The following is a 13,791-nucleotide window of genomic DNA, read 5'->3' on the forward strand; positions in this document are numbered from 1 at the left end:
TGCTATGTTTTAATTTTGCATGTTAACAGATACAGATTCTCTTTCACCTGCCTTTGATGATTACTTGATCTAAGGCAACTTTCTGTTAACTTCTTTTTTTTTTTTCTTTCTAGAGGACAGATTACTCCACCTGTCCAGTACTGAGTTGTTAGCCCTTAAACTAAAATGGTACTAGGCAATTAATTTTTATGAAGAGCTGCCTGCCCTAACTGTAAGGCTGAATAGCCTGCAGTCAGTGTAGCAGGTGTTAAACAACTCCCCCACCCCTGATCCCCAGATAATTGATAAAAAAAGGCACCTTGGGAGCCATTGTGACATTTTAATAGCATGTCATTAGACAGTAATTTTGTGGGTCTGTCTCGCGTACTGAAATGCTTTCTATTTTAGAGCTCTTAGGAGGGGGCTCATCCTGAAAATTACCTCACGTTCTAAAAATGCCTGTGTGGTTTCTCATTAATACTTGTGTAATTCCATATAATGTTTATACCCTTTCATACTGATGCAAAACCAGCACAATACACAATGTAATATATCCAAGATACACAAAATAGAATTACACAAAGATGCAGAACTAGTGGACTTCAAAGGACTCGTGACTCACACAAATTAGATATGCAAAGAAGAGGCACAGTTCTTCAGAACTGCTGCAGACCCTCATTAACACTGTGACCAAATTCGGCTGATTGTAGGACTTTATGCATAAACTGCCTCTGGGAAAGAGCTGCAGATAGTAGAAAAACCACCCACAGTGAAATGCCAGTCAAGCAGCAATTGAAGGAACAGTGACTGCTTTCACTAAATATTTGAGTATGTGAGATAAACAAAATAATTCTTTGGTGAAAAGCCATTGAAAGAAAGATACTGGAATTAATGTACTGAATTGTATCAGGAAAAAAATCAGCTATTGTGCATGTGAATCCTGGAGATGACACAGCCTTTCAAAGCAAACAGAGATGTTATGATGTCTACGTTACTACCTAATCTTGTGGCATTTGACCAAACAGATTTATTAGAGAAAAACCATTGTTGCACTAGCGGTCAATAAGTTGCTCTGACTTAAGTTCAAAAGAAAAGGACCTGGTCTGGCCCAAAGACTTCCACCGTTGCCTGCCTGATTCTACTGAATCCAAGCCCACCGGTTCTGGGAAAGGCTGGCTACACAAGGCAGGAAATACAAATGTGCCTATTGCACCACAGCATAGGGGTTTGTTGCTGACTGTGGGGCAGTGATCTTCCACTTAAACCTCACTTCTCTTACTCTTGAGAACATATAGTGATCTTGTACAATGCCCGGCGCACAGCAGAGCCCCAGTTCTGCACTGCAGACACTACAAGTTCTGCTGTTAACACAGCAGCGAAGAAGGGCCCATCCACTTCGCTGGAACAGAAGAATGTCTTTCCAGGTCTAGATGGCAAAGGAGTTCCTCATCCTAACGAAAGCAAAGACTATGGACAAGGTCATTTCTCTCTCACGTCGGCATTACTGTTTAAAAGAAGATGAGCTCTTTGCCATGCTTGGAAGAGTAAAATCCTAACTCCGCAGGTTAACCAGAGATTTTACCTGTGACTTTACTGGAGGACAGAAGTCCATCCATAGCCTTTGGCATTTAAGAGAATCCTGTGAGGAGCTACTGCGGGAGCCAGCGGACTTGTGAAAGAGCACTGGATTCCTGACACAGTCACTGGGACTCTGCTGTAACAGACATGTACACTTCGTAACAGCCAGGTGATGGCGTTTGTGTCCTGTGATGAAGACTTTTCAAAGCTCCTCAACAGCGTGATCAGAATTAGGTTGTATCATCTTCAGGGTGAGGACAATTCCTCCACAGCCTTATTCTGCCTGTGGAGCTTCCTGGTAAGGACTGTGCCTGGTTCTGTCAGCACAGAGCTACACTAGGGCTGGAAGGTCTAAAGGGACCACCTGGTTTTCCCCCTCTCACCCATTTTCAGTGTGCTATGCCTATATGCCTAAACTCACCCCCGTAAGTGCAGCCTAGCTTTTTGTGCAGAGTTTTTTAAATTCTATAGCTAAAAGCTGTGCTGTTCCCTGGAATCGCACTGAAGATCATTGTACATGCTGACCTGAATTTGCCTGGGCTGTGCAAGTCAGTTTTAATGGAGTTCACAGCATATTCTGGTCTGTATGTTCCACACCATACCTACACAGGGAAATAAGAAAAACATTTGTTAGCCCTAAGATTGTCCAGGAAGAGACCTGCTGCCATTTCAGTATGAAATACTTAATGTAGTGAGAATAAATTTCTAAGAAATTTAGGAAGAATTAAGGAAAATATTTATAAGCATCTTAAAAAGTCAAATAAAATGCCACTGTTGTCCTCAGACAAAGGCACTTGGGCACAAGTAACTGTATACCGGACTTAGTCATGGACGAATTAATTTATTTAGAGAAGGCAAAAATTACTTAACTAGACTTTATTTTCACTACTGTGAAGCGAACATTGCTCAGCTTAGCAACTCTGCCAGCTCTCAGCAAAACCACAAAAGTCAGCCTGCCCTTTCTGCCTCACTGTTAAACTGTAACTTCAAGTGGTTTTGAAAGAATTCAGACAAGAAGTTCAGAATACCTGTGCGAAGTTCAGAAAAAACAGCTGCTTATGGTTCATTTCAAGACCAGGAAGAAGTTTTTCTGTTCCATGCTTTTTCACAAAATTTTCATAGGCCTGTAGAATGAATTGAGTATAAGTGTTACAAATTCCAGCCCAGAGAGTTAAAATGAAATGATGACACGGAGGCACATGAGTTCTTTGACATAACGTGATCATGGACTACCATACTACATGCCATAGGTACGCAGAATACGATAAGGCAGTTTCTCAGTACTGTGACACTGTGGCCTGACTGAATCAAGGCAGTTTTCTCACTGAATGGGCTTTACAGTAGTGTTTTACATCAGGTTTAGCGAAGGTGCCTGACTTATGTTGGAATAAAAGGTAAGAGAAACAGGTTTAATAAAGGCAATTTAATGGAGCAAAAAGAAGGCAAGACTAATGGAATAATTTCAGTAAGACGGTTACAGCCAGATAAGAAAATTTTTGCCTAACTGCATCATTTTACAGGGGAAGAAATTTGGAATGCAAAGAGGGGACAGGACAATCCTTTCACAGGGTTAATTAATGACTGCATATAGCAAGGTGGTTCTGTGTTAAATAAGCAGAATACATTCAGTAATGGCAATGACTGTGAGATTCTCTGACATCAGCTGACATCATTCATTGTAAGAACAGTTGCTTTCTTGTTTCTTATGAAGAACATATGTCAAACAATGTGGTGTCAGTATCTCATTACTGACAAAAAGATGCTGGCAGGCTGGAGAAATGTTCTGCCTAAAGTCAGTGCCATGCTACCACATGAGTAAAGCCAATCAGCTGCACAAGTGCAGTTAACAGGTCTACTGAAAAGCTTCTGGAGGTTTCAGTGGATAGCAAGCTGAACAAGAGCCAAGAGTGCCACAGTGCTGTAAAAAAAAAGGCAAGTGTCACACTGGGATGTATAAACAGGACTGTCTTAAGTAAGATACATGAAGTAATCCTTCTACGCTGCTTGGCACTGGCTAAGTCTCAGCTGGAGCACTCTGTCCAGTTTTGGGCACAGCACGTCAAGAAAGATGTGGACAAACTGGATAGAGTCCAGAAGAAAGCAGCAAGAATGAGCAGAGGTCTAGCAAACATGACCTATGAGGAAAGACTGAAAGAATTGGGTTTGTTTAGTCTAAAGAACAGAAGTCTGGGCCTTCAAGTATTTAAAAGTCTTCAAATGCATAAAAGGTCGCAGAAAAGAAAGGAACAGATTGCTCTCTGTTTCTGCTGTTGAAAGCAAAGACATGATGGCACTCAAACTGCAGCAAGGAGGTGGCAGAACTTCTCTTAAGGTATGTTTGAACGATACCTAAATGGTTGATTCTACCTGCTAGGAGGAGGGGGGATGGATCAGATGACCTGTCAAGATTCCTTTTGGACTTTTTTTCACTACTTATATGATGTCATAATAATTACAACTATCTAATTCTTTTTTTTGGTAAAACTTCTTGACCTACTTTTTCTTTGGCTCCTCCCATTCCTTTCAGAATGTGTACCCCCTTCCACGGGCTTGTATGGTTCATTTTTAAAAAATGCATAAATGTTCCAGTAACTGAAGCTCAGACTAATCTAATCTGCCATAGCGATGCTTCTTTTAAGCTACTAAATAATTCTTTAAACTCCCACTAACAACTGCATTTGCCCTCAAATGTGCAATCTTCCAGTAAAGCGAGTGCCACTGACAGTCTCGCAGAAGCTGTGATGATAGCGTTGAGAAGTGTGAGTTGGCCCATGCATCCCAGAGAGCATTTTGGTGGGGAATGACAGCACTCCAGCTGTCAAGCGTTGAATGTTTTGCCATAGAACCAGGCATTCAGGGAAGGAGAGGGAGAATCCTGTTATTAAGATCTGCAACCATCAGCTTTGCAAGTAAGAAGAAAAGTTCATAGAGAAGCTGACTTGCTTCTCGCCTCCCAGCCCACATTCCCAAAGAGAAGACCTTTGCTTCTTTTACTTTGAGGCTCAAAGTTGGCCAATATAAGGAGTGAGGTATCTATTTGAGGAAGAGAATTAAAGGCAAGCTCAAAAGCATACAAGCTTAGCTTAGGCTTAGCCCAAGGCGTTCAAGTGTCAATGACATCTTTGGGTACCTGTACAGGTACTTGTACAAGATACTGTACACTGTATCACTTGTACAAAGTGATATTTTGAATCATTTTTTGAACAGTGAACAGTATTTCACGTAGGCAGAGACTATAGGTCAGAAGAAAGTCATTCTGTCCTTCCTAGCACAAAAAAGCTGATAAAGACACATAGCCCGATGCAGACAGCTGCTCAGTATCACCACTTTCATCATTCTCAGTGTTATTCATCAAATGTTTTCGATCTACGCATTCCTTATTCACAAAGGAAAAAAAAATAGAAAGAAGTCAGCTGAAAAAAGAGGAACAGGTAACAAATATCCTGAAATAATCAACAAGATCAAAGAAATATAACTGCTCAATAGTTTTAAACCATGCCTCAGTGATGCAGTAGGTACAGCCCCGTCCCTAACACAAAAATAATGTTTCTTATTCAAAGGATCTTAAATTAATTTTCTTAACCCACGATAATTTCGGCTAAAATAGAAAAATGAATGCTTCTTACCTTATATGCTTGTCTAACACCCCCATTATCAGCAATGTTTTCTCCTAGTGTGTTGATTCCACTCAGCTGTAAAAATAGAAAGCAGAAGTATTGTTTTCTGAAAAGAAGAGTTTAACCAGGACCTATAATGCCAAACTTTGTTTTTCTTACTTTTTAAAGGCAAGAATTCTCTTAAAAGCCTAAGTCTTAGCAGAAGATTATTGTGACATCTCTGAAAAGCCTTTGCCTCCCTTGTTTAAACACTTGTGGATACTATTATTTTCCCTAATCATCTTCCTTCCCCTACAGGCAACTTTATAGGCTCCCATGTCTTTTTTACCCATATTTTCTGATGCCTGCCTCTCCTAAATCTGCGCATCATCTTTTCCTCTCCTACTGTACCTTGATTCTTCTCAGACCTTTTAGCTCTGTAGTCCTGATGTTTCTCTAAGGAAACAGCAAGAAAGTTTTGAGTGAAGGAAAGCAGCAGAGGGGATTTGTTTTGATGGGGATATATATTATTTGTGCATCAAGCTCTATGGAAATGACATTCAAGTTTCCAATTTCTTTTTACTGTTGCTTTGTGGAATTAAAAAAGAGCCTTTGAGGGCTCCAGGCTTCTAGGGTAAAAGCTTCCAGGAATGCCACTCATTCAGAAGATAAATCCTGTCTCTTGCAAAGCACTCAGTGCACATGTGAACTTTTTACCACTATCTTCAATGTTAAGAATTTCTTTTGTCTTCTTCTTTTCCCCTATTGTAGCGGTGGCAGTGTTAGTCATAAGCCAAGAGAGCATTCACATAAATAAGAGTTTGCATCGTTAGGACATAAGATTTTGTGCTTTCTCATTAGAAATAAACCTGGTAGTTACAAAGAAGTATGACATACGTGCTGTCCACCTGCTAGATCCCAGGAAAAGTTTCCATACTGGTACACCATACACTGGGATAGCTCCTTAAATTTGCGTGCTGATTCTTCAGTCCACCAGTCGACAAGGTCTCCATTCTCATTAAAATTTCTGCCTGTAATAATACGTTAACAGAATCACGTATAGAGGAAAAAAGGGTGTAAGTATATAGTCGCTCATGCAAAAAAAAAATCACTTAATGAGGCAGTCATACAGATGATGCTCTTTTTTTTCCCCCCTAAGAGGGCTATATTTCAGTGGAGGAGAAAAACAAATTCAGACTGAGTCAGAAGATGGGATTAATGCTCTCTTAGGAAGCCTGGTATGGTTCTGCCCCATGACTCAGCACTGGATTGATTATGGTGCGGGTCTAGAAACGAATGATGTGGCTGGGCCACAGGTCCGATATCTTGACCGTTGAGTTCACACCTATGCCACTCTGTTCGCAGTTATGTGTAGCTTATCACGGTTTCTGAGGTAGCCTTTGGGAAAAGCAAGCGACCAGCAATTATAACAAAAGCCCTTATGTGCCGCACACCCACGCTCTGGGCTGTTGTCGCAGCACAGCAGCTACAGGAGTGTCTGTGGGATTCTTGGGATTGTGTGTTTGGGAATCATCGTGAGCAACAATACTATAAAACCTCAGAAATCTTGATTTGGCCTTAGATACAGAAACTTCATTTTATCTGCTCTCTGGAATAATTAAACACTAAAGCATGTAAAGTGCATTATTAAGTTTTGTAACTTTGTGCCTTACCATTGTCATCAAAACCATGTGTGATTTCATGACCGATGACCATGCCAATGCCACCATAATTCAGAGATTTGGGCTGGGATGAACTGAAGAAAGGGGGCTGCAAAATGCCAGCAGGGAAGACTGCAAAAAAACCCACAACACAATTAAGGCATTGCCTCATTATCCCATGTGCACCTTGTAAACATTTCATTTTTATGGGCTTCAGCCGAAATCATGCTGTTCCTTCATGTTGTTACCAGCAACAATAAGCAAACTGAGACATGGTAGTGGCTGTAGGATAGTCAGAACAGATCAGCAGGACCACTCCCATCTTCAGACACTTCCAAAATCATGATCAGCTTTTCCTTTGTTACTATTTCACTTTGCAAAAAAGCAGTTTACTTTTCAATGTACAGCACTTGGCGTTCTCAGACTCCTGTGTCATTAGTAAATAAACCTCAAAACATCACAAAAAGTAGGAAGGTGTTCACCTCAAAGAATATATTATTTGATCATTACCCCCCACCACAAGTCAATCCCAGAGAGAGGAATTTATTCTTCCCCTGCAAATATGAGCAACTCCCACAAGAATCAATAAAAACAGGCCAAGCTGGCAATAAATGAACTGGAACAAAGCAGTTCTTTTCGCCCACTTCTGTGCTTGTTTTTCTAGGCTTCTAAGAAACAAATCAGTAAAAAGAAATCATGCTGCAATTATGATCTGTAGAATATTCAGTTCCACTTTATATCTCCTGCGGGCCTTTTCCCTGAGCTTCAGCGGGCTGCAGCAATGTGAGGTGCCAATTCTCACTGTGATTTGAGATGTATGCAACTCTACAACTTGGACAAAAGAGAGGAATCGGATGACAATTTTCACACAACACATACTTCTTGCATTTCAGCATAAATCCAGTACCGTTCTAGCAGTTTCTTTAAGAGGGAAAACCATGGTGAAATTGAAAAATAATAAACACGTTGGAGAAAAACCTATTTCTCCTGTCCTGTGCGAACTCCTGCCAACTGTCACAGTAATTCTATTACACTGTTAGCTGAACATTGAATTAAATGTCCCAATAATTTGATGTTATTGTCAGAGAACATTGATAGTAAAGAAAAGAGTGTAAACGTCATTCTGTGTGATGGGCTATTTTGCTGACTGGCAAATCAGAGTGATACCCGAGTGCACAGCATCAGGATGTTACTCCTTCTGGAGGTTACTGCTCGCGAGATGTTTACTCAGTCATAGGCATTGGTCTTGGTGGCTGCAATACTACAACTGTCACTTGTTTGGAGCTCAGCTCCTCCCTTGCTTAAAACCTTAGGACCATCTTCCCCCCACGGAGGCAGACGGTTCTCTGGGACTTTCTGTTCAGTTTAATTAACACCCTGTCTGTGACCTCATCCATTTTTAGAGTTAAAGGTAAAAATTCATAGATTTCATTAGCTCCATCCCTCTGAAAACTACTTAGTCCATGACTTTTGTTACGTAATACAGGTCTGAAGTGGCCAGGCATTCTTTCCACAGGGGGACACATTTCAAGCAGTGATTTAAAGAAGAGAGAAGTGCAACTCCTTTGGGATCTAAAGGGCAGATTGTACTTCTCAGCTTTGTGAATATCCAAGGCAGGAAAAGCCTTAAATATTTCCCTCAGAATCTGTGCAGCCCTGGATGAGAAAGAGAGCATGCTGCTTTACTTCTTGAGTGTGTTTGAGAACAGTGATGCCTCGCCAGGACTAGCTGCGCTGCACAGTATCCGCCCTACAACCAGAAGCGTGGGTCAGTTCAAGTTTACAGCCCTGCCTGTGGGGCGGAGGTGGCTGAGAACTAAAGGAACGTATGGTGGGTGACCTTCCTAGCAGCAGCTCGGTTGATTTTTGTTGAGGTTGAGTGGCTTCCTTTTGATCAATGCTGCTGATAGAACACTGAAGATCATATCCTATCAGAATGTAAAAACAGAGATCTGAATTTCCTACACACCATGCACAGAACCCCTCTTTAAAGGGATTTGATTTTTAAAAGCATGATACTAAGCTAATTCAGCCATCACTCTAAAGATCAGACTGCTTTAATTATCCCATGGCATGCCATAGCTAAAGGATGAAGTAAGAATTTATGGCTCACATTAACTGTCAATCACCAGTTTCAGTCTTTCAAGTCATGATTCCTTTCCTAAGAATTACTGCACAAAGCTATTTTAAACAAAGCCTTTTGAGCCGATTTCTGTGCTAAATGTTCAGCAATGAGCTAAACACTAATTTAGCTCTTCCACCCACTAAAACAACTGCATTATCTCACCATCCTTAACCAAGCAGTGCTGGTCAGTTAAGTCTATGAGGTCTGTCCTAGAATTCACAATGCTTATTTTGTGTTTTACCTTTAGAACCCATTGCAAAGCCAGAACAGTTTGGGTGAACTGGAGAAGTTCACGAACCTTGGCAAATATCATCAAAGTTTTGACTAGGATATGAAATCTAAAAATAGGTGAGTATTGTAGCTACTGAATTCCTATGCAAACAGCACTGCTTGTAGTGGGCTGTAGTCTCTTGTCCCTTTTATGACTGCATCAGTACAAGGAGTTTTCTCCATGCCTCCTCATCCTCGCCTGCATGATGTTGAGGCTGACAGTCCTCCTGTTCCACTTCGCCCAAAACAGAAGTCTCTGTGATTCTCAAAGTGTAAACTGGTACAAAATCACAGGACAGTAGCAGAAGCCAGGCTCATATTTGCAGAAGTCTGCTTAACAGATCACCTGACTTGGTAAAACCTGAAAATCTAGGACTGCAGGAGGTCTTATCTTCTTCAACTCTTCAGTGGGGGTAGAAAAATAAAAAGGAAAAAGTCCTTTTGGAAAGCTTGATTTAGTTTGTTGATTTCTTTGATTATGAACCTGATGGTATTCCCTTAAATCTGCCCTTGCAGAATTGATCCATATGTGATCACAGACGCTAAATGAACGTTACTCTTTTGCAGAGAAAACACCGACTATGAAAACATTTGCATGCTGTATTAAAGATACCCTGTGAAAACTGGAAGAAAACTGCAGCCATTTGGATTAGTGCAGTTACACTTGCAGTCTGAGCAGCAGGGAGGGCTTTTTGCCAAGTAATAAGCTATAATACTCAGTCCCAAAATAAAGCTTCTGATTACCTCTGGTGCTACTGGAAGTCCTCCCCATTGTGGTAGCCTTGCAGATTCATGGCTTGATTTTTGACACTAGCGCTATCAGAGCCCAGTGGAAGAGATTACTTGACATTTTTCACCTCGATTTAATGGCTCCTTTGACAAAAGAAGTGGAACTACATCAAAAGCTATTACTGAACACTGAAAAGAAGTGGTAATTTCATCCCTGGCAATGAAAGTGGCGTCTCCACCAAATACTTTCTTTGGAAGCCTTCATAAATAAACAAGAAATAGTATTGTTTCTTTCTGTGCTGAGCCCTGCAGGACAAGGTTTGCTCATTTCTGAAAGACTTGTTTTCAGGAGTTACACACAGGTCATAGTACCTCACTAATGGCTTAGAAAGGACACTGCAAGTTAGGAAGTGTGGATAATAACAATGTTTGCAGAATGGATAGGGGTAGGCTGACATTAGCAATGTTTATACTCAAAAGCATTACAAAAACTATTTAACTTAACTGAACTTTTCTCTTTTTAGATTTGATTTTTTTTACTTGTTTAATCTACCAGGTTTACGTTTTCATTTTTCCAACATAAAAGAAGCAAAATTAAATGACACATTAGACAGTGAACTTGAAGCCATCTGCCAGACTTCAGATCTTGAGAACAGCAATTAAGGATGCCTCAAGATTCCTTAAACTTTTCTTAAGCCATACGTAAAAGAACATATGTTAGAATTTTACATTTAAATTAGTGAACAGTTAAGACTTGTGATTTAAATGGGACTACTTAAAAGTAATACTATTATCGAGCGCTTACATGCTGTGGTTCCTAATTAGATCTTGAGGTCCTACAGATAAGATAGCATTGAGTGATTTTCTAAGTAAACTTTGTCTTTTGGGAAACGCTGGTTTCTTTGAGCCCCAAATGTTTTGTTCCAACTGTCATGATTATTTTTTCCATAGAGAAGGTGGTGATGGTGTCATGTAAGACTTCTGCCTGCTTGAGACTTGAAGCAGCTCTGCAACAGTGACCAAATGCTCCAGAAGCAGTGTCCCTCTAAGCTCCTGGCTCCACGCAGCACGGGACCGTTAGCTCAGCACAGCTTACGTGAAGTTGGTCGCTGTAGTCTGCCTTCTGAGCACTTACAAGTGCTATAGAATCTAAGTGCTACAGACACTAAGAATAAGTGTGGGTTTTTTTACTAGTATTTCAGTATTATCCAGTAACATTTGTTGCCTTGGTAATATAACATTTGTTTTACCCTGGTCTCATTCTCTGTAATTACCCCTAAGGAAAGCAAAGCATACTGCTTCATGAGAACAAGCACGGGGCTCTGTGATTATATGAATTCTGAGCAGTTCAGTCAATGAAGTGATGCGTTCATTAACCAGACGGACAAAATTCAACGTTCTTCCCAAAGCCTTGTCAAATAGGTTTGCACAAAGGGATTGAGAAGAGGCTATAAGGGATGAAAGCTACATGTACTCTATGGCCAGAAGACCCACGAGTTACTTTTAGTCAACGTTTCCTTCAGGTAACAGTGGCACTGTATCCATGTTCATCCCTTAAAAAAAAAAAGCCTGGGGCTTCCAAATTTACTTGGTCTTTAAACTTCTAGCCACTCCACATGCTATTGCTTTCATGGCTAAACCCCAAGGCTCTGCCCTTGTTCTGCACAAAGGCAATTCAAAACAAGAGGAGATGAAAACGCTATGAATGACACCTCTGATTTTGCTGCACCGAGGACCTTCTGCAACCCCCATAGTATTAAGATTGTTTCACTTCTTGATTTTAAAAATACATATGCACATGCATAAAAATAATTTGGCCGTTAAACCTGTACCCAGTTAATAAGTTGGTAAACCTTACCTATCTGATTTCTGCTCGATGAATAAAAAGCATTGACCACAGCAGCTCCACTTATCCACCTAGTGAAAACAGAAGAACAAATGTTAGAATTCAGGTTCTTAATGGCAGAGTTAATGATTACTGAAACAAATCTAGAAACTGAATAACAGAATTGAGCTTGGAAGGCACTTCTGGACATGGCCAAGTCCAAAGACCCTGTGTGCTCAGCTTCTCGTCATACGTCAGACACTCCAATAATTTTATCAGCCCTTTCCCTTTGTTATCTAAACTGATTAACAACAATAGTTATATATAATAACTATATATATATAATATTATATATAATAACTATATATATATATATGTTAATGTTTTAATTCAGAGCAGTAGCATATTTCTGAAGTAAATTCCTTCTCATGCTCATTTAATCATGCTTTCTTTGGCTCAGCAGTCTCTTAGCAAAAGAAGGAAAATTCTCAGGGACGAAATTCATCTTTCAGATGAACTTAATTAAAAAGCTGCTCTCCAGGAGTCCACTTAATCCACTCGTAGAGCCAAGGGACCAGATTCAACCTACTCGAGAATACTTAACCTTCTACGCCATCTCCCAGTTTATTTGCCTTACTTGCTATTGTAGGTCCAGCCTCTGAGAAAGAAGAAATGCCCACTTCGTGGAGGAAAAAAGCACAGAAGGAAGGTCATTAAATCATTAAATCATCATGGATTATCCTCCAGCCAAGCACGTCCTCCTCTGGAAACTGGATGAAAGACTATACACAGTATTTTTAAACACTTACTCCTCTTTGTCCACCTTTTCTCTAAGCTTTTTCAACGTCTTCTTCTGGGTAAATACTAAATTTTGAATCATGTTTTCAAAGTATTCTTCTTCTTTGTAGTTCAGCTAAAAAGAAGGAGGGAAAAAATGGTGGTGTTATTGATTTGCAAAAAAAGAGAGGTGGATCTGGAAAATCTAGTCTTAAGCATGATGAGCTAAGCAATACATCTTTAAGAATATTGTTTGACCTATGGTTAGAACTTGGTTTGAAGTGCTCTGCTACATCACCGAGTTGATTTTGCTGCTAGATACATGTTACCAGCTGTATAATTTTTTTTGCAGAGATCTTTATTCCTCTCTGTGTGTGTGTATATATATTCTTATACACAAATATATCTTCTGAGTGGAGTATACCGTTTGCTGGTTTTGACCCTAACCTCTAGGAATTGCCCACTTGAAACCAGTCGCTACCAGCCTGGTAAGCTGCAATTCCTCCTTAGAAAGAACGTGTGAATAAGACTCAAACAGTGTTTTAAAAAGCATTCTTTGATTATATGTCTTATTTTTTTTCAAAATTAATACTTTGACTTTAACCCATATTCTGCCTGAACATACACGTGTACTAAATACATCAATGAAGTTCCTCTTACAAATGGAACTACAAGGGAAAAGAACACTGAGGTCACACTTTGCGATGCAAAAAAGCTCAGATGCAGTTTAAATTATAAGGGCAATCCAATGTCACACTTCACGGACCAGTGCCAATCCACGGATAAACAAGTGTAGCTACTAAGTTATGTGTTCTTGCATCCACTTCAATGAGCATTACATCAATACGTGACAGATTTTGAAATACGGACTCAACCCCACTGGCTCCATGTTCTGTTCTAGCACAACACCTCTAGAATTTATACCTTCCCTTGAAATGCCATGAAATGCTCATCACCAGACGCACTAGATTAACCGTATGCACTGGGTTTTAATACATTCCGATCTCCCCCTGTGCAGCTGAGCACGAGCTTGAATTATTCTGTGCAGATGCCTATGCTTTGGCTTAGCATTGAAGGCAAATTCACCACTTTCTTTCCTACAACCCTTTTCTACTTGCACTGCCTGTTGTTGATCCTTACCTCCTGGTACTCACTGTTCAGCTTATTGTCATCAGTCACGATCTCATCCGGATAACCGATCCTCTCTCTAATGGCTGTGGCCTACGGACAAGACAATTTGATATCCATAGC

The 13,791-nt window shown here is 40.3% G+C and overlaps 1 protein-coding gene across 5 annotated transcripts in view; it reads right to left on the reverse strand.

The window, feature by feature from the left end:
- Positions 1 to 13,791, reverse strand: part of MME (membrane metalloendopeptidase) — a 49,666-nt gene that overhangs the window by 2,600 nt on the left and 33,275 nt on the right. For all 5 annotated transcript variants that reach the window (XM_054074342.1, XM_054074345.1, XM_054074341.1 and 2 more), the window contains 8 exons: positions 13,681 to 13,761; positions 12,573 to 12,676; positions 11,797 to 11,855; positions 6,827 to 6,946; positions 6,051 to 6,184; positions 5,184 to 5,249; positions 2,586 to 2,681; positions 2,083 to 2,159 (listed from right to left, as the gene is read on the reverse strand). In XM_054074342.1, coding sequence (XP_053930317.1) covers positions 2,083 to 2,159; positions 2,586 to 2,681; positions 5,184 to 5,249; positions 6,051 to 6,184; positions 6,827 to 6,946; positions 11,797 to 11,855; positions 12,573 to 12,676; positions 13,681 to 13,761 — 737 coding nt within the window. The remainder of the gene's footprint in view (positions 1 to 2,082; positions 2,160 to 2,585; positions 2,682 to 5,183; positions 5,250 to 6,050; positions 6,185 to 6,826; positions 6,947 to 11,796; positions 11,856 to 12,572; positions 12,677 to 13,680; positions 13,762 to 13,791) is intronic.

Source organism: Cuculus canorus, chromosome 9 (genome assembly GCF_017976375.1).
Source record: "Cuculus canorus isolate bCucCan1 chromosome 9, bCucCan1.pri, whole genome shotgun sequence".
NCBI lineage: Eukaryota > Metazoa > Chordata > Aves > Cuculiformes > Cuculidae > Cuculus > Cuculus canorus.